Source organism: Labrus mixtus, chromosome 6 (assembly GCF_963584025.1).
Source record: "Labrus mixtus chromosome 6, fLabMix1.1, whole genome shotgun sequence".
Lineage (NCBI taxonomy): Eukaryota > Metazoa > Chordata > Actinopteri > Labriformes > Labridae > Labrus > Labrus mixtus.
The window spans coordinates 12,515,289-12,537,162 of record NC_083617.1 but is presented as its reverse complement, the minus strand read 5'-3'; the positions used below and the strand labels follow the sequence as shown (position 1 = coordinate 12,537,162).

Sequence of the window (21,874 nt, the reverse complement as noted above, 5' to 3'; positions counted from 1 at the left end):
ATACATAGTAAAGATATGGTGCTGTTTTGACACATTTTATACTGTACCTCCACAGGCACTGACTCCATCCTGGGATCGGTCGCTCTGCGTATCGTCATGGGCAGCTGGTGGCTTTTCACCCTCATCGTGTGTTCCTCCTACACAGCCAACTTGGCTGCCTACCTCACCGTGTCGCGCATGGACAATGCTGTCAGGTAAGGCCCCAAAGCTTCAATCGAACATTTTCTATCAGCAAGTCAAATGTACTTGACTCTCTACTGGTGTAACCTCAACACAACCAGGGGTCATTGTAAACACCTACACCTATAGTTAATAGAGGAATAATTCTTTTTTTTATTATTAACAGCTCATAAACCAACAGTTATTGTTAGTTTCTAATATTCATGATATGACTGTGTCCATGTGAACAGTACATTTCAAAAGATAGACATACACAAGATGTATTCTGCATAACATTGAAGATGTCCTTAGAAGACATTTTGTTCCAGATCCTGGTCTTTTAAATGAGTTATAAAAACTGAGTCTGATCATTTACTTCTATTAAAGCTCCTGTGAGGTGATTTTAGCTGGTTATTAAAAAAGACAGAAATTAATACTGATGTCTCCATTTGACCTTCAATAACAAATGAGTTACCAAGTAAGAAGATTGATTATATCTATAGTTTTTTTTTACTGTCTGTCACCCCTACTGCTGGGTGGGAGGGTGTATGATGGGAAAATGAATAGCACAATCACTATGCAGCCTTTATTAAAATGTTCCACAGTGAGGATTGACTGTTTTGATTGTGAAAAGAGCAGTGTCAGATTGACACATTGTTTCTTTTGACCTACTGAATATTGAAAGTCCCAGTACAAACGATTAACTAATTATCTTGATCCATTGAGAATACAGTATGTCCTGAAACTGACCTGAAACAACCTTTAAGAGAAAAAAGGCCTCTGTTTAAGTTTTTGGAGCAACTTTGATGTGTACAAGTTCCCCTGTTACTGGACCCCTTTAAAAACTTCTGCATGCTGTCTTGTAAACATTTTAAAATCTTCTGATGTCTTTGTTTTGATGGAAAAGCATCATTTTATTTTCTTTGTGTTGCATGCAGTATACGTTATCTCAAGATTTACACTTCAAGCATAGCTCATCAGCATCACTTGCTTGACTTCCTCAGGCTGTTTTTCTGTCATTTTTGACCCACAGACTAACAACTAGCCTGTTCTCAGTACAAATGCCAGATACCAAATCCAATTCTGTGTGCTGTCTGTCCCTGAAGAACAGGCAGGGAGGCATTTGATTGCATTGGGTCAGTCTTCTGTTGAACAAATAGCCACATGTGGACATGTGAGGACTCGGAGTGAATGCTAAGCAGCACACACATGAACACCTGTGAGAAGACCTTTACAAGTGTGCATTGCATGTGTGTTCACAGTGGTTTTTAAGGTTTGCAATTGGCTTTGGATCACGTAGTATATATTTGTCACAGTTTAGGGAGCGGAAACAACACACCCTCAAATGATTGGAGTTAGGAGTGGCTGTGACCAAATTTTAAATTGGAACCATCACATGCTGTACATGTCCCTGTCTGCTGTTCCCGGTCAGTAAGCACTTTATAAGACTTGGAGACTGTGGAATTCACCACTTGGCTAATCTAAATTCATTGTGCAAAAAGCAATAAAAGAGAGAGACATACAGAACGCTCCTGGGAGAACAAATGTACTGGTGGGGAGAAAGTTTAAGTCAACAAAACTATTTATGAAAAGTAAAATCAAACTTTTTGTTGGTGAGACACAAATATGAGAACAGTAAAGAACTACAGCACAGTGCATTAAAAATTATTTCTAATTATCCCTTTTTTTTTTTTTTTTTACAAAAATGATCTTAAGTTGAGGTAGAAGATATATATTTTTTGCACTCTTCTGTTTTCTTCACAAACATAAGCCTCTTGTTGAATTGCCTAGCAGCAGGTCCTACTTAGCAGCAGTGAATCCAAATTAATTCTGCTGATTCCCTTTCCAATTACACATTCTGTGAAGGTAAATACTTCCCTAGATGTAAAACTCACTGTGAACGTCTTTGTGCACCGTCTTTTGTGATCCTAACTGTAACTTGCGAGTAGTTCAATCTTTTCCCTATTGTGTTAAGTAATATAGACACAGAAAAAAGAGAACTGACAGAGGGGTGTGGTATTTTCAATGCCTTTGAGGAGACGGCCTTCTTCAATGCAACAATATTCATCGAACAAATAGTTAAACAATGCCTACTGAGGTCTGCAGAGTCCAGAACTGGTTTATATTTTCGAGGGACTACATCTGAAATACAAACTTGATTCTGTAACATGCACTTCAAGAACCATTTTACCAAGAGAAGCAGGTTGTCAAATGTCATCTTTATATGCATGCACTACATCATGCAGCACATTTGTAATAAGATTTCTCTATTATTCCAAGACTTTTTTTGAAACACCATGGCTGAATGATTCCAATTTTTAAAGTGATAAAGATGCTGCCCCTGCCCCTGTTTTTTTGTTTGTATGTATGCGTGTGTATACATGTATGAATGCATGTGCGTGTGTGAATGTGTGTGTCAGCAGACCGACAGCCAGAGCTTACATTTTTCCTCACTTTGTGAAAGGGTTCTGTTTTGTACAAATAGTATAGTATTGCTCTGTAAATATCTCTCTTTTCATCCTGCCGCTCAGGTATCATTATACCTGTCTGTAGTCTTGCCATGCTTACTTGTAAAAGGCAGATAAGAGGGGAAATAGCTTTTCCATATACATGGCAGAGAAATCAGCATTCTCTAGGAGAAAGCTACCTGGGGAAATCAGGTGTCTTTAATCCCCAATGCTGATTAAAAAAAAACAGTTTTCTCTTTAACAACAACAAGTCTAAGATATTAGCTCGTGTCGAAAAGCTGAGTGTGGCTGGATACTTAATTTCATATAAATGCACAGACATAGTTTAATAATGCCCTTCCTCTGAAAAAAGCCTCTGTGCTTTGAGGGTTACTTCCCCCCTCTGTGTTCTAGCATTAAAAGATCCTTAAATTTTAAATCTGTTTATATGCAGATGATACCATAGTTTGATTTAAATTGGGACCCAAAACAATCTAGTGATGTATCTCATTATATAGCATTTTGATATGTCTTCTCTTCTTTGTAAATGTTTTGCATAAAAGCATTAACAGTTTTTCCTCCAACGCAAATCATGTGCCAAGGATTCTGACAGATATGACTTAAATTTAAAAAAAAGCCTGTTCCCATTATTTTAAAAACATCCTTACAGCAATTAAAATTCTTTCCTCAAATAAGTTTAAAACAAGCCAAGTGCTTATGGGCGTCTGCCAAGTGTGCCTCCGCATTATTCTGAATGCAGCCATGAATGAAACATTATTTTGGTGCAATGTAAAGACTGTGTTTTTCAAAATAGAACAGTAACTTCTGCAAACATTTGCTCAACTATATTACATATACATATTCTATATGTGATATTGAAAATGTCTTCATGGCAATAATGAAGCTAACAGTGTTATTTTATCCTTCCACATGCACACATAGTCTTCGTTTCATAACTGTTCTTTAAATTCAATTATATTATACTAACAAGGGTGAGCTATATATCTGTACTGTGTATTAAATTATTTTAATTCTTACATTACTTAACATTTATAAATGTCTTTATAATAATTCCTAACTGTGCTGTCAGCCATTTAACACCTTTGCTCCTACACCTAACAGGCAATTAGTGACATGTAGGCATAAGAAGAGAATGATGTCATAATCTTCTCAAGCAATTGTTGCTGCAGCCGTGCATGGCCGAGAGAGAGAGAGACAAATGTGGCTGTCGTGTGTGCTGTGGTTGGTGTTGTCATTCTTTGAATCTTTCGAGGAGCCATTACAGCGAATGAACAGAGGGCTGGTTGGACTGCTCTGTATTAGTCACAAATTAAAGTGTATGTTGCAATGCTTGATTAGAAAGGCCAACCAGGAAAAGTGCTTACAAATGGATGACATATGTCCATGGCACATACTACAGAATCTACTACATTCAGTCCTTGCCACTTCTTATTGGATAACTGATACCGAATGTTTGATCTTCAACATGTGCCGCCATCTGTTTATTATTTTTCAAGTGTTTTTTTTCTTTCAATAAATGGTTTCACACCATTTTGTTAATCATATTTGCTCCATGTTTGCTCCATGCCCTGTTGATCTAGAAATATATTGTGTTGATTTATCTCGAGTGTAATAGTTCAGCATGTGTAGGTAAATAACAGAGGCTGTTAGAAAATACTAAAGCAGGATATTCTACTCGGTGCAATAAGGCTTTCTGTTTAAAGCGAGAACAAGCATGCAATATATAATCAATTGTGTCTTTCTCTGACTTGTATTTTCCTCCAACATCCACTGTTGCGCCATAGACTTCTGATTAAATTGTTAAATATGTCCAATACTGTCATCCTAAGAAAAGTTTGTGATTTCTCACTTTTTAGGGAGTTATTTAAAAGCCAGTCTTAGATTTAGACACAGTATGGAGTGACTCTCGTGTTCTGATTTGCTGAAATCTGCACAGAGTAGCATGCCAAAAAACATCAAACCATCTCATTTAAGTAAGTAGGTAATTTTCAGGGTAGATTGCCATTCAAATTATGTTCAAATTAAAAGGACATTGGCATCCAGCGAATATGAGGATTTACAAAATGCCAATAATGTCTGCTTGAACAAAACAGCTGCTGAACGGAGTCACATATCTCATTGCTCAAATAGCATCTGGATGATAAGCGTTTCAATCAGCAGAGACAAGTTTGCAAATACAAGTCTTGTTTCAGTATTTATAAAAGAATACATTACAGTTCAAGGCAAGCTCTCGAGCTACCGCTAAAAACCGTCTTTGTGCTGGTGGTGATGAGGAAGGTTCTGCTTTGAAATCAGAAGTGTCAGGCAGCTCATTGCAGGTGCGCTAATTTGGTTGATAAAGGAGATGCTGATTAGTGTTTTTTAGGCTCACTGTTTGGATAGAAATAAACCTTGAATTTCAAATTGAGGAGGAATTATGTACATGAAAGGCTACGAGCAAAGAGGCCCCTGTCAAGTAATTAATACAAGAAGAGAGGGATGTTGATTTTTATTTTTTGACAAAACACAGACAAAATTATGTATTCAGTAAACATGATTTAATTCATGTTATTCACTATTAGTAAAAGGCACAAAGGGGAAGAATAAGGCCAAAGTCAGTTATGAAATGCAAAATGTACATGTAGCAATAGGAGTTGAACTGTTAGAGATAAAACATCAGGATTTGGTGCATATTTTCTGACTTGACACGAGTTTCCTCAGTTGGTGATTTATTTCATCATACATGTAAAGTACTGGAGTGTATTAAGACAAAAATGAGATGATTTTTAAAGCTGACATATTGTAAGATGTAACAGCTCTGTTGGCAGAAAAATGTACAAGCCAGTGCATGTGTATAAATAATGTGAAGAGGCAGTAACACACAAATTAGCCTTGTAAATATCATGCAAAGGCACAGTCTGTGATCCAAATACAAACAAAAACAAATCACCAGTACCAGAGATGAAAACGTCAGATCATCAGACTATTTTTTAACTCAGATTTGTAAAACAGGTTCTTGTTCCAATGAGGCATATTTATCCATTTATAAGTCCATTTCTGATTTAAAACTCAGTCTTTTTATATGTAGCTGATTATAGTGCATATTAGAAACTTGGGAAGAGAAGAGCTAAACTAAAAATTTCACAATAGTCCATCTTCCTGCTGACTCACAAATTAGATTAGCTCTCTACATGAGGCTAAGTGAAATGTTTTCCTTTCATATTTCAGAGAAAGTGATTTTCTGTCTTTAACCTTTTACCAATCAAAGTCATCATCTTGATTATGCGTTCCTGTCTGCAGGTCATTCCAGGACCTGTCCAGGCAGGCTGACCTGGTTTATGGGACCGTGAGGGAGTCGGCTGTGTACGAGTATTTCCGGGCCAAAGGAACCAACCCCCTGGAGCAGGACAACACGTTTGCTGAGCTCTGGAAGACAATCAACAAGAACGATGGCTTTGTGAACTCCGTCTCCAGCCCATCAGAGGGAATCAAGAAGGTTAGTATTTTTCTTTCTCGAAAATACGATGTTGTCAGAGGACTTTTGGCTCTTGTTGCCACTTGTTACACTCCTTTTGGCCTCTTTGTTGTTGCTGTGGAAACCAAACAAGCTTAAGTGCTGCCAATGTTGATGTTAGCATGGCCATGTTTCCTTAAAGGGAAAGTTCAGTTTTATGGAGTGGGGTTGAATGAGTTACTTGTCAAAAACAAATGTATTAGTCACAGGAAGTGTTAGTCAGCTGGACACATTATTGAGAAACAAAGGCTACACACCGCTTCAGACGAGGCTGTTTGTACCAATTCATTTAGCTCATTTGAAGAAAAAAACAACCTTTGACAGTGGTAGTGTGCACAATATTTGGAAATGTTTCAGCGCTTTACTTTGTCCTCAGAAAGCCAAAGAAAGCTTTTTTTTTCACAAATTTTGCGATGCAACACCTTTGTATCCCTTTACAGAAAAAACAATGAGATTTTCCATTTCAATATGGTATGATTGTTTAAAGAAGCTTCATGGCAGTCCAAACTTTTGTGATACTTTCAGGGATTTTTATTTTTGGCATGACAATCTTCACACAATGACCAGAACTTTCTGAAGTTTAAGGTCAGATTGCCAGATTCAAAAAGCCAGTTAGGCTATAAATGAATGACAACATGGTCTGATAACCTGACAACCTCTGTAGTCTGATTGACCTACATGTTAGATATCACTTCTTTTAAGACATGTTTAGAACAAAAGGTGGAATATCTTAATCTTAACAACAAAAGTTGTGTCCGATATCTTTGCAAAAATGCAAACTCATATCTATCTATCTGTATATCTCAGTATCTGTGTCTTAAGAGGAATTCCTGCAGCACTCTAACAGTATCATTTAGCTAACATAAGGATAAATAAATAAAAATATTCAGCCAATCTTGCACTTTAGACAGGCAGACTTTAAATGTACTACTTTGTTTTCCAGAAGATAAATATCCTTTCATAAATTATTCAAGAATATAATAAGGTTATATCTTCAGCTTAAAGAGAAATAAATTCTGCGAAACATGAGCTCATCTTTGATGATAATTAACAGTAGCTTTTCATCGTCACACAGCCAGGTAGAAATAAACTTTAAGCAATTACAGCCTCTTATTCAGAGAGGTGTCTGAGAGAAGTGATATTGTTTAATCTATTGAATAGTGAGGGTTTATAACCGTTCTCTCAAAAGAAGCGTGCTAATGTGGTCATTAATATTTCATTTATTCTATCTCCTCTCTTTCTTCTTTGAGCACATAGACAAACACACAAAAACATGCACACACTTAGCATCAGATTGAAAAGTAATCCATATTAAACAAATTACTGTAGAGACTTGACGTATTCACTTGTCATCAAACTGCTCCGTTTCTTGTGCAGCTAATTGGATCCAGTGTAGTCGGCCTGTCGGCACTGCACGGATACATCAATGGAAAGCAAGTCTTCTAAACTTCCTTTATGAGAAGAAGCCAATATATTCACAATAACTGAATTACTACAGTGCTTCAAACTCCTGCATGTGCCCCGTCCTAAATTATTTAGTTTGATGGCGGTGGGATTTCTGCAGTATTTGCTTATATATTAAAGGTTTGTGAACTTGAAAGCCCTGTGTTCTCCTAATGAGATGTGAGGTGAAAAGGCTGTTCAGCTGTATCTGTTCAGAGCAGAGTCTAATTCTAGAAGACATTAGATGTAAGGACACCACAGGGAGAAAAGCCAGAGAAATGTGTACGCCAAAAAACAAAAGGAAATCCAGCAGGATTTCAGACAGATTTTCAGCTGTGGTTGTTCTCAATATTCTCCACAGTGTGTGCTCGGGGCTACAGCTCAAAATCATGTCGCTGAAAATATGCTCCACGCAGAGGAATGCAGAGCTAAGCTGAGCGAGGATGAAACTATTTTCATCATCTTTGCAAAGAAGTATTGTAGTGTGCATGCTATTCAATGTTTACTCTTCTATGAGTGGGCAGAATGTCTACGCAAATTCCTGTGCAAATATTTAGCTTTAACACTGTTTGCTCTCCTCAATGCTCTCCCAAAGTGAAGGCTTCCTGTGCAATATTTGTCTGGAAGTATAACATATTTAACCAAACTGTTCTACTCATTCTAACATGACAGAAACTGAAAATGGGCTCACATGTTGAAACTGTCATCAGAAGTTTTGCATGTAAATGCTTTAAAATGGAATGCCAAAGTCCAGGCTTTCCCAACCTTAGGGTCCCGATCACATGCAGGGTTACATAGAATTGAAATGGGGGGTTGCCTTAAATTTGTATTTATTGATCTACAAAAAATTAAAATATTTCCAACACCGGTTACTGTGAGCAATGTCTCTGTCTGTCTGTCATACATTGTGCAGAAATGTCATCCCAGCCTTTCTTCCTCTGTCCACAATAATATACATAGCAAAGCAAAAATGTGGTCTTAAATGAATGTTTTCTTGCAAGAGAGAAGAAAAACTATTACATGATTGAAAACAAATTAATTTTAGCAAAACGCTCTATGTGTTTTGGATGTCTGGGGTCGCCACAGTTCTGTGAAGTCAAAGTGGGGCCACCAGCCGAAAAAGATTGGGAAGCCTTGTCAGACATGTCAAGTCAAAAGTTTAAAAATAGGCAGACTGAACCACAACAACTTGTAGAAGTAATGGGATTCTTATATATTAAAAAAAGAGAAAGGATTTAAAATCGGAATTTAAGATTCTAAAGAATCATCTTGTTATTCTCTAAGATGATATGATGGTTTGTTCGGTTTCTGGGTGTAAAGTAAGACGTTTTTGGTGTCTTGACGAACCATCTTTGTCTCTAATAAGGCATAATGCTATTGTCTCTGCTTTTAACCCATTCATAGGGCACTGATAGCCTAGCGGTTATGTTGCGAACCCCATGTACAGAGGCTCAGCGGCCATGGGTTCGATTCCAACCTCTGCCTTTTGCTGCATGTTGTCCCCAACTCTCTCTCCTACCCTCCTACCTGCATGGCCTATCCAATATGGGAAAACATGTCCCAAAAACATAAAAAAAACAATAGTTTATGTGTGTGTGTGTGTGTTGTGTGAATTTTCATTGAATTTTCCAGGCAAAGCGAGAGTCGTATGCCTTTCTGTGGGACATGGCGGTGGTAGAGTACGCCGCTCTGACTGACGACGACTGTACGCTGACTGTGGCAGGAAACAGCCTGAGCACCAGAGGCTACGGCATGGCCCTACAGCACGGCAGTCCTTACAGAGACCTCTTCTCACAGAAGTACGTATATGTTTTCATACTGCATGTACATGTTTGGAATATTCAAAGCTCAACAGTATCAGCTTATTGATCTTGGCGTTGGTATCATAGAATAAGTAAACCGTCTGAAATCATGAATAGAAAAAATGAAAGCATATTTCAAACTTTAGTTTATTTAAGTTCTGCTCATCAGTTTAATCAGTAACAACGTTTTAAACACCATATATCTGTTCAGATTTCACAACAAAGACAAGTAAAATGTTAACGCACCAACAGATTGGCCTGATAACTAAACCAACATTATTTAAATGTAAAACATGAAGTGAGCACATGGGCAAATAACCTCTTTCTAACAATGTAATACCATCTGTCATAAACAGATGCACTGAGCAAAGAAAATTATACCCCAGGTAATAATAACCTTAGTATTGGTACAGGTGTCTAGATCCAATTAATAGTATATGAAGAGTTTCAACATTCCTCATCCCAGTTTGTCTTGGTGAGGCAGACTGCGAGTTAAATACTGCAAACATTCTGCTCTAACTATTTGTTATTGGTTAATCTGTTATTTCTCCTCCAGACACAAGAGAGACATATGTTGCTGCAAACATTTTCAGTGCAGTTTTACAACATTGATAGAGGGGAATTTCAAATCAGTGTAGCAAACTTTCTCAAAGATGTGAAATATAAATTCAAGGACAAACACCAACTGAAATGGGAGGATTGATCGGCCTGTAAACTCCACACTGAGCCGTCTATGAAAAAGCTTAAATCAATGATCTGCAGGGAGAGAAATTGTGAATGATTAAGCATCTTGGGGTTGTGATGTTTCATGAGAGTAAATGTGTAAAGAGTAAATGTGTAAAAAATGTCAGAAAGCTTTGGCAGCTGTGTGTGCATTGTCTGAGTGAATGTGAAGGCTTTTGCACAAACACATATGTGTGCCAGTCACTGTTTGTGAGAGGCTGAGTAATGACTGTGCAGAAAACTAAGCTCTCCAGTGGGACAGATTTACTGTCTCGCCTCAGTTTGTACACAGCCGTCATCATTCTCCGACACAAAATCCATCCTTTCCGCCCTCCATGCTAACAAGAGCGCTGACTGTAGAGTTGGATCATCTTTGTTCCCATGCCTATATATCATATATTTGATATCACACCAATTCATCTTGAGGCTGTAACTCAAGTATAACTTATGTAGCTTTGGTGTTTCAGCTACTGTTAGCTTTTAGTAACTGTTTTTAACAGTATTACAATTTACCCACAGACCCCCATGGATCTTTGATTAGGTAACAGGGAATGATTATGCTGTACATTAACATTGTTCTTTATATCTATTTATCAGGTTAATTCATGTGCTACACTGTATAATCATGTAAGCAGTCATTAAACACATTTTGATGTTGACTTTCTAATTTTCACTCATTTGTCAATGAAAACCAATTAATCTTCCATTCTCTACTGGCCTGTCCTTGTAATTTGATTAGCCAGCATTTACCATGGTGTGGATCAATGCTTTTGAGGGATTTGTTCACTGTCCTGTGTCCACGTGTTATCCCATGAATCTGCACACTTTCTGTGTGTCAAATAACTACTTCATCTTCCTTCTTCACAGGATATTGGAGCTTCAGGAAAAAGGCGACCTCGACATCCTCAAACAGAAATGGTGGCCAAAGATTGGCCGCTGTGACCTTCAGAGCCACGCAGACGCCCAGCCAGAGGGACGGGCGCTGCGCCTCCACAGCTTTGCCGGCGTCTTCTGCATCCTGGCTGCAGGGCTGCTGCTGGCCCTCCTCGTGGCCGCACTGGAGACCTGGTGGAACAGCAACCACTGCCGGAGAAAGCAGCCCAAAGAGGTGACCACCGACAGCTCATCGGGCCAAGGCCCAGGCCCAAGCCTGCTAACCCAGAACCGGGCCATGGTGAACACCACGGGTCCCCCTGCCCCACCAAGGCCCCGGTCGAGACCCAGACCCCCGGGCCCCCCGGTCCTGCCCAGAGATGCCACTGCCACACTCTACTTTATGGATCCAGCAGGCCCTGACGCCAGCCCCGATTTAGTCGAGCTGCAGTACACCCAGTTATAATAGGTGTGCCCCTGATCATAGTCCAGACGTCATGTGATCAATCTGCTCATTCCTTCTCATGTTGGGAGAGAGGTTGGGGTGCTTTGTTAGGAACTTCGAAAGGCTTCTCTCTCGAACACTCTCTCTGTGATTCTCTTATAGTGACACATTCAAACAGTAATAGCCTACATTCTGGCTCGATCAGTCATTGGTGATCATATGAGAGAACCACAGCTGGAATGATGACAACAAATAAATGAAATGCAAATTCAAAAGCACATACTGAAATTGTACTTCTGAGTCCATAAGAGCTTCAGTCGTACAATAGCTCTCTTTAGCTAATCCATTCAAGTCTTACCGCTTTAGAGCTCTGACTTCATCTTGCTGCTGTCGGCTGGGCAGCCCCTCTGCATGAGGCGTCCAGACAACTAAGGCTTGACATGGATCCCTAAACTAAAGTGTGAGCAAAAGCACATATTAATAAATAATCCGAGCCTTGACCTTCCTGTTTGACTTGACAGTCCAACAATCAAATAAGAACCACCGTCTGAGGACACCCATTTAAAATCCAGTCCTGTCCTGTAAAGACGTGCAGTAAATCTAACTCAACCCATGCTACTTTCAGGTGCATGTCAGAGTTTGAATTACTGCTGCTTATTTCTATTTCAGTCTCCTGTGTACATCTGCTCTCATAATAACCACATACTGCTGTCATGTACTACACTCTTTGTTTACACGAGACAACGTGTTGAATGTGTTCTTTAAGTATTACAATGGTTGTGTTGTCCATTTTTATTGTTTGTAGACATGTCTTGAAGTGATTTTACACACAAAATTGGCTTTTGAGCATCAAACAGTTGTACAGGCTTGAAATCTGACTGTTATACAGTAGGTGTGTGTCTTTCTTTACCTAAAGTTTGCAGATTCTAAGCATGAAAAAGGTATCAAAACATCCACAGAAATTTGAATACAATACCCTCAGAAATGCTGACATGGTTATCAGTCGATAGAAGAAAAATAGTTTTAAAAATTGTAATCAAAAGCCCTTTGGATAAAACAAACATTTTCTCTGACACCTAGCATTAAAAATGGGTACTGCGGTCCAAATTCTAAACATGGGAGCGAGCTGTCTCCCCCTGCCCCCTCCTCCCTAGAGTCGATGTGTGGACACAGAAGCTACAGTGTTTAACTAGCTCTGCATCGGTCTTGAAATCTTTCAGCGTTCTTACCTCTCTACATTTTAAAAAAAGCATCTCCATCTTTATTCTTGTTTTACTACATTTCTGGTCGTGGAGCTTATCAGAAAAAGGCAGAGGCTTTTTAGGTCGGGTAGAATCAGTGTGCTTTCTTGCTTTCATCGATGCAGCACCTGTTGGTTTGCCGTTCTCCTGGCAAAGTAAGGGGCAAAACAGCCAGGAAGGGGTGGGGCCTACTTCTCTGGCAAAAACAAAAACAAACCGTTCTGCGACAGAATTGAAACTTATGAGGAGGACATACTGGCTGCTGCTTTATTGAAAGAGAAGCAAGCACTTTAACATATCACGTTTCCTAAATGTCTGAAGATATAGTAAGGTCATTTTATGAGTTAATTCTGTTAATATCTTACATATCGGACCTTTAAGACATCATTAAGAAGATCTTGTAATTTATAAATAATCTAATTGCAGCTTTAAAACAAAATAATAATCAGTCTTTTTTAAAGAAACAATGACTTATATTCTCTGTGTTAAGATGTTTACATTTGAAGATCTGCTGCTTTACTCAATTTTAAACCATTCTTGCATTGAATGCCTTTTGATTTCTGACCATTTAGATTTCAAAAGAACAAGCAATTCTTGCATAAGCGCCAAGAACCCTGTCTGCCCACAGCTGCTGTTTTCATACTACAAACTATTCACAGCTACCTTTCAAGCCTGTGGGAAGAAAGTGTTTGATTTTCAAAAGATTTTGGTGGAGTATCACTTGAAATTGTTCAAAGCACCACCGGCACCATGACAGCACAAATGTAGTATGTGGACATTATGACAGCCAATTCAAACAAAATCGACTCTTAGCCTGCAAATATCCTTGAACTAAAGTACTAGGTTGATTTCTAGGAAAAAAAGACTTATTTGCTTTCTTTCTGGGAGTTGGAGAAAATAATTTACATCACTTCTGTATCTGTCTTTTGATGAGATGCAACAGCCAGGAGACGGTTAGCTTAGCTTAGCACAAACAATGGAAGCAGGACAAAACAGCTAGTCTAACTGTTAAAAACTCTTTTGAGCACTGCATCGCACTTTAGTTGCAAGAGTTACTCCTGGTCAACCACATATTATCCCATTTGTGTTAGATTTTAAAGGCATCTTTTTCTCTTTTTTTAATCTTCTTACCAAAGTCAACCGTGGGAAAACAGTACTTAGAATTACACAGTTCAACTATATTTTCTCATGTTCACTGGTTTCTATTTGTTTTTCTATTGAATGCACATCCAAGCTAATGAAGTTTTCCAGCTGTCAATTGCCTTACTCTGTCTCTGAAAGAAATTATCAGACTTGAACCATGGATGCCAAAAATAGCTCATCGCACTTCACAGTGCTTTACATTAGGCATTGGAGTGGTATACATGTTCTTATCTAATTACAAAAAGAGAGCAAATAAGACTTGTTTCCCGAATGCTAATTAATTCATTCCTTTTGTCACCTAGTGAGAAAATAAAATTATATGTCAGTGTCCAGATTTGCAGGGGAAAGTTTTGGTTACAAATGATTGTCTATGATCTTCAGCAGGTGACTAAGGATTACGGTCTGGAAAGGGTTTCTGGTCCATTGACATATAATGACATACCAGAGGGGAGGCGGGACATTTGGACAGACAGAGAGAGAGACTGGGAAGAGGTCGAGGCTCTTGACACAGGTCAGGAGAGGCCTGGCTGACTGTGCTGGATGGTCATTGGCTGTGTCAGGGCAACAGGGGCGGGGCATGGGGTTGGGCAGGGGTAGATTGTAGCTGCTTCATCTGTCATCTCACCCCATGGTCTCTCCTGTTTCTCGGCCTTTTTGTGGTTCTGTCTGTTGTCAGTGTGGCTCAACTTAAATGGGTGCATGATGGTGGGATAGGAGATTGCTGTTTTGAGGGCAGGATGCAGCCAAAAAAAAATTCTGATAAACAATCCTTTATTCCTTTTTTTGGCTTCTCCCTATTTCCTCCTGTGTCTGTGTTGCCTCTTTGATGTGTGTGTGTGTGTCTGAAAAAACTGAAATTTTTGAACAGATTTTTCGGCATAATTTAGCCAACTTCAATTACTGACATGAACAACTTTGTCTTCATACAAATTTTATTGCCTAACAAAGTCCGACTCATTGGATCTGTGCGTCCATTGGAGCCTGTCTTGTTAACTGCTGATGCTCTTCATGCAAGAGTCGCCCACTGTGGCTGTGTGGTCACCTAATTGTGGAGAAAATTTAAACACTTCTGCATGAAGAGACATCTTCATTAAAGTCCATTTCAGCAGTAGAGACATTACCTTTTATGACCTCATATTCAGGATTAAGTGCTTTAAGGTAATGTCTCTTTTGATGTTGGCTGCTTGTATAAAAAAAACGTATTATTTATTCATAGATCTGAGTTTCTGAAGCTGAAATAAGTCGGTGTGTAATTTCAGCATTCTTCAAACTCCTGTTAACATTATGAGATACGTGTTAGATTTGCACTTATAGAATATTAATGAAGTAGACGTCAGTGGATGTAAACAGGGTATGATGATGAAACAACCATTGTAACCTATCTTTTTCTATCTTCATTCACTCTCTATCTCCATCCCATTCTTTCTTTAACCTCTCAAACCCTTTCACTGCTCATTCATTTTCACTTGTATTCTTTATCTCCCTCCTCTTTAATTACATTCATTCTCCTTCTGCCATTAATACCACTATTCACTATTCTCTCTCCTGGTTTCTTTTGTTCCACACACTCTCTGTGGCTCTGCCTTTCTTTCCCATCTATCTACAGGACAAAGAGGTGAACCTGGAACAGGTCCACCATCGTTTGAACAGCCTCCTGGACGAGGACTTGGCCCACAAGCAGCTGCCAGGCCAGTCTATCGAGATCTCTGCCCTGGACATTGGCAGCATGCAGCCCAGTCAGTCCCTGGAGGCCTTGTCTGTTCGGGACTATCCAGGTCATCGGGGGCCGCCACGGCTCTCTGTGAGCACCTTCCTCCAGGAGGGTCATGGGGCAGGAAGGACACTGGGTGTGCCCGCTGGCAGGACCTTGCCCCTGCCCCTCAGCAGTGCCACCATGCCCTCCATCCGCTGCAAACACAGGGCACCCAATGGGGGGCTCTTCCGGCAGAGCCCAGTCAAGACCCCCATGCCAATGTCCTACCAACCAGTGCCAGGAGGACCCATCCCAGAAGTCAGTGAGCCCAGCCACGGAACGTCCATCTAAGCACGGCAAACTATCACAGACACTCGAGCTCAAACAGAATAGCGAGGAGCTGAAAAGAGTGCTGCCAAAGGGAAGAGATATAAATAAAACACTAAAAATAGAGGATTTTTATTACCAGAGATGAAGAGTCAGTGTGACGGCACGACGAGACACTGAGACTTTAATGTACATATTTGTAAGTACAAAGAGAGAGAGAGAAGCAACATTAAAAAGTGTATTTTGAATATTCTCAACAGTTGAGTTTAAAAAACACAAAAGGATTTTAAAAAAAATTACTGTTTGAATGGCTTTGTAAATTTTGTTCTAAATGAATAAAGGTGACAATTCTTTGTGTTTGTTTTCTAAGTGCCAAGTTCAAAGATGTTTTCTTTCAGATCAACCTTAACTGAATGTACTGTGAGAATTCATGATAAAAAAAAAGACATTTCACACTTCAAAAGATATTGAGAGACTTGATTTGTTTCATATGAAAATAATAAAAAAGTACAATACAAAAACACTGAGATGTGTGCTTGGAAACATAATTTATATTAATGATCAGTGCCTTGCTTTCACCAGGAATCTCTGACTGGGTTCATTAATAAAGGGTGTTAAAGAGCATAATAGGAGGCAAATCAAAGCTGGAAATGTTTTGTCACTGATTTTCCAGAGCAACAATTAGTGCAACAAATTGGAGCTCATAATTTTAATTTTTGGAAGTGATAAATTGATACAAAACATGTCCATCTACTACACTTCATGTCTTGTTTTGGTTCAAAAAAATTATTGTGATTTAGACACACCAGCAGCAGCTCATACCTTTTTTCCCTCCATTTTCCACTTTTTAATTTTAACATCTAAGCGTACTGTGCCCATTGCGGCAAACCATGATACGTAGGCCGACATGACACAAAAAAACAAGGAGTCTTTTTATTTGTTGGTCCGTAACAAGTCAGAAGTGATTGGGATACCAGAAAAACGTCTGAAAAAAAGTAGAATTTTGTAAAAAGAAATTCCATGTTTAATCCTATTATCAATGCAGACTGCTATTTTAACTTCATGCCTAGAATTGTCCCTAAGGGTCCCCCATGTAGTCCAACCTGACACAAATGGCATCAAATATACATCAGTAGGATATAAAGGGCGGTCCAAGTTGGGGAAGGGGTTAATCGCTCAAATTGGTCCCACCACATCATACCTCCACCGGTCCATGAACAGACAAGACCTGGTATCAACCCCAGCATGTACCCACACTGACATGTGAGGAAAGAAAATGTTAGCCAAGCAGACTCTGCTTGGTTGGGTGTGAGGGAGGGTTTTCTTAGCCAGTACATAGTATAACTTAGTGAGGCTTTGGATTTAAATCAGCCAAGTATTAAACACGGGGACATTGCATTGTCAGACTTGTCACGTTCAGGTAAAAAACAAGGAACTGGACCCAAGTGCAGAAGCTAAATAAAAACATTTATTTAAACAAAAACTTACTTTCTTGGAAAGACAAAATGTAATAAAGGTAGCCACGAGGAATCACTGGGAGCACAAGGAAAACTAACATCTGCCATAACTACAAACGACAATGAACTGACACAGACAGGAAGAAACACAGAGACTAAATAGACATAGGGTAATCAGACACAGGTGAGACACAACAAGACACAGGTGAGGACAATCAGGGCAATCAACATGGAGGGAAACACACAGAGGCAGGAATACAATACAAGAAACACTGAGGACAACTACAAAACTAAATCATGAAACACTAAAGACACACAGAACTCAAGAATGAAACAAAACACACTAGAACATAAAGAAACACTAGGATACGAAGTTACAAAATAACACATGAAACGCTAAAGACTAACCTAGAAAACACCCAAGGGAAACAACACCATCAGGGAAGAATGAGAACTAAAAACAACAAGAAAATCTAAACTCTGAAAATAAGAAACCAAATCATGACAAGACTTTTGCATTGGTGCCAGACTTCCACTTCTGTTGGAGTTAATATAGTAGACATTTCAAGTCATACAACATCCAGTCATATCTGTGTAATGTTACGTTTGATCGATAAACATTTAGAAAATTAAAGAAAGTTTAACAAGAGTTTAATTTATCTGATTTGTCTGAATGTGTGTGTTCATTTTCCATTCATCTCTTACTGAGCTTATATTACTCTTATTACAGCCTTCCACAAATAAAGAGTCAAATTCCCATTTAATTACACCAAGCTCACCTAAAACAGGCAATAACATCTAACCAGATGTTCATGCAAAAAAAGAGATCCAGGGTAATCCAGGGTAAGTACTCAAGCTAAATTTGGTAAAATTTAAGATCAAGTCTTGCAGCATTCCCTCCAGTCGTTCAAATGATATCAAGCAGAGAGAAATTTTCTTGATAAACAAAACTTTCCTCCCCCTGCTTCTGCTGCTTTCTCTGACCTGCTGCCTCCCGTACACTCAGTGCTTAGAGCTGATGTCTTTTTATAAACCACAAGATCTGTGCTCAAATCTTACAGACTGCCACTGGGGATTAAAACTGATCAAACACACTTCTGGCAAGAGCTCTATCACTTCAACCTCAAAGCTCCAACTTCCAATCAGCCAGCCTTTTGTAAATGCCAAGAAGAAGTGAACTGAAAATAGAACATTTGGGGTATTTTTTTGTACGTTTCAAAAAGGTTTTGACCATTGTCGTTTTCGGGATGACAATGTCAAATGTCTATGAGGTAATGTTTGTCTCTGACAAACTCAATTTATTTTTTTCCACACACCAACATAACAATCACTGGATGGAGAACACCATAGGAAGATTTTCACCTCCCATTACATTTAACTACTGAAGAAGACCATGGAGGACCTACAGTTAAAGTCTAATGAAGACCTCTGTATAAGCAACTAACTTAAGCATTGTAATTTTTCATAAAGCCAAAGCCAAACCAAAGTTTCCATATAAAAGTAAGTGAAAAGAAATATGATTCAATCATAGTTGATGCAAATGTTACTCTAATGACATAATAAAGACATTTAGAAAATACATTGATTTCTGGTCTTTACAAGCTTGTCCAAATTACCTTGGCCTGCCCTTCCCCCACTCCATACACTACACACACTGACACACATTTCTCCATCATTCCATGTCATTCTGTAATTAATGCTGGTTTGAGTATGTCAACATAAATTTGATCGTTAGCTTTTTATATTTGGGTTTCTTTTAATTTATTAATTGCTCATCCCACAAAAGCCATCCTTACCTCTAAATATCACAAAATCTTAAAACAAGTCTTCGCTCTTAGCTGTGTACAGCTGAAATTATCATTTGCACCCATGGTTTCAAAAGTACATCATTTATTTAATCTATTAGAAAACTTAAAACAACATAAGCTAATATTTTAATAACAAGGTTTAACCGTGTAATTCAATGCAAGAAGTGTAACACTTGACTTTGTGGCACCTCGACACAGAGTTTTTAGGAAAGATTATTTTATTACACAACTGTTTCAGGGCTGTTTGTTTTATTTGAAGGTTGGAAAGATGAATATTTTTAGGTTAAACAAGTGACTTCACACATTAGCAAAACTACTCTCCTTTTGTGAAGGGGAACAATAAAGTAGGAGACATTTTTTTTTGTCTCCTACTTTATTGCAGCCACTGACCCACACTCCTGGCCCAGCTTAGATTTAGACTAACATCTGCCTCCTCTAAGACACATGGCTTCACCATCTGTTTGTTTTCACCTGAAGGCTATGAGTTCCTTCCAGGAACTTCAATAGTTCCTGGAAGTTACTGACACAGCAGCAAGGACATGATCCCTGACTGCAATTATCGCTGCAAACAGTGTTGACTGGTGTGGCACCTGGCCTGATTCATGCAGCGGTGGGCAATTTGTCCCAAATACTAACTCAAGGGGGGCTCCACTTGACTGCACTGCGCCCCTAAAAGTTAAAAACTTCAAGAAGAAAGTAAGGACTTTAAAATTGCTTCTCCTCAAGTTGAGTGTGCTCATGTTTGGAGATCTGTCTGCGCTCATATGTGTGTTTGGATATTTGATTTGCCCTCATCACCTCTCCTGTCTGGCGGTCCTGCCTGCCAGTCTTAAGACGTGGTGCTGAGCGATGCTGTGAACTCTCCATGCCTGTGCTGGAAGGAAACACTGACCTTGTTCTGAGAGCCGAGCTGAGTCCTGTCACGGAGATTCTCCCTGTTATGGCTAACACAAACAGTCGACTGCCACCGCTTCATGTCAAGATTCATTTCGTGAAATGGCCTTTTTCACCTCCACATCTGATACAAAACAGTGTGCATGCTTTAAAGAAAAATTCTCATTCCCCAGAGGAGATACTTTTATCCGAAGAGATTGACAACACTGCAAGATTATGTGTCTACATGTGTAAGTAAATTACCTGATTCAGAGATACAGATAATGTGCCGAGCATGGAAGAAAATCACCTAATGGACTTATTGTACTTGTAAAACCAAAATCTCCATCAGTTTTTCACATTGAACATTATCACAGGAACAGGCTCTTTGTAATTACACAATTCTGCCATACAAGACGCGCATGAATAGTCTGTATAATTAGCTCGTGTGGGCAGTGTGAGGCAATCTGCTGTAAAATAACTTCTATTCTCCCTGCGGGGGGATCACTGACCGTCTGTCCAGACTGCCTCTGCAGCCTTATTATCCATTCACTTAGGCCATTCTACCTTAAACTGCATGCTGGGCTCTTCTTTCTTGTCCTGAGGGACGCTCTGTGCCTTTTTGCCCTCAAAACTTTCAATTCTGATGACTTTAACTTGCCCTGTTTCCATATTTAGTTCTTTGTGTAAGAATAGCCAGTTGGCTTTACTGGGTTAGAGAATACATCAGATTGGCTGCTTGCACAACATGTGTCAAGATTAAGCGGGCAAAGAGGGCATGTGTTCAAAACTATTTTTAAAATCTAAGATGTGATCTCTTAAGCTTTCCTTTAGTTAATGAGATTTTCTTTAAGGTCCATCTGTTACGTATAGAGCCTTCTATAGGCAGCCTAATAATTCACTGTTAAATAGCAGATGGGGAGCTTTAATGAGGAGGCATAAATTGACTGTATTGATGGACAATCTAAAATCTGTAAATATGAAGCAGCTTGCATTGACGAACACAGTTTAGCATTAAGACTGAACTGGTAACAAAAACTGGATATCTGCACATTTAATGCACAATGTATATGTTGTATTCTTTTTTTTTTTAATCGCTGCTAGAAACAGAATGAAAGATATATCAATTTGGCACATAACCCCCCTGTAAAAACGTTTTTGGGCTTAATTTACCCAAAAGGGTTTGTTTTTTTTCATCTTTCTTTCCACTGAACTTTACTTTTCCAGGGACAGGGAACAGCAGGCTAAGCAAGTTAGTAAATTTTTCTGTTGTCCAATGACAATTTTAATAGCATCTCATTGTGCCTGGAGATAGATACAAAGTGATCAGAGTGATATGCAGCAATAGGAGGAAATTTTCTTTACAATGATATTGTGGAAGTTTAACAAATGTTGTACTGTTCCTCCTATCTTACTTTGGCCTCGATGCAAAAGTCGGCTAATCAAGAAAGTAGTGGCTGCTGGAAATGTCAATAGTCAAAAGACAAGGGACCACGTTGTATTTATTCAAAGTCTTGTACAGAATTTCAAGGAAATCCATCCAATATCCGACATTTCAGGCCAAACAAGAGCGATGAACTCCCTTAGCTACCCCACTAGCTAACAGGGCTTAAGTGTTGGACCAACTGAAGACAACTCTTTATTCAACTCTATATTCAGCTACTCCTCATGATTAGAATAGATTAGAGTAGATTAGTCAACAGATTCCTGCAGAAGACAAAAAAACCACACAAAGTGACGAGGACCAGAACAAAATACAACTTTAATGTTGGATATGAACTGTTGTCCTGTAGACCTTTGGGACTAAAATAAGCTCATGCCTACTAGTTTAAACAATGGCTAAAAGTGAACTGCACTTCATTCTTTGCATTATAATAAGATATGCTGTGGCTTAAAAAAAAAGTTGAATATTTCATAAAGCAAAAG

General features: G+C 38.9%; 1 protein-coding gene across 3 annotated transcripts in view; it reads left to right on the top strand.

Annotated features, from left to right (window-relative positions):
* grid1a (glutamate receptor, ionotropic, delta 1a) overlaps nucleotides 1-16,182 on the top strand; it is a 234,337-nt gene extending 218,155 nt beyond the window's left edge. For 2 of the 3 annotated variants that reach the window (XM_061040061.1, XM_061040060.1), the window contains 6 exons: nucleotides 56-194; nucleotides 5,907-6,102; nucleotides 9,196-9,362; nucleotides 10,956-11,196; nucleotides 14,172-14,301; nucleotides 15,397-16,182. In XM_061040061.1, coding sequence (XP_060896044.1) covers nucleotides 56-194; nucleotides 5,907-6,102; nucleotides 9,196-9,362; nucleotides 10,956-11,196; nucleotides 14,172-14,301; nucleotides 15,397-15,809 — 1,286 coding nt within the window. In that variant the 3' untranslated portion in view covers nucleotides 15,810-16,182. The remainder of the gene's footprint in view (nucleotides 1-55; nucleotides 195-5,906; nucleotides 6,103-9,195; nucleotides 9,363-10,955; nucleotides 11,197-14,171; nucleotides 14,302-15,396) is intronic. The other variant, XM_061040062.1, reaches the window with a different exon arrangement.
* The last annotated feature ends 5,692 nt before the right edge of the window (nucleotides 16,183-21,874 follow it).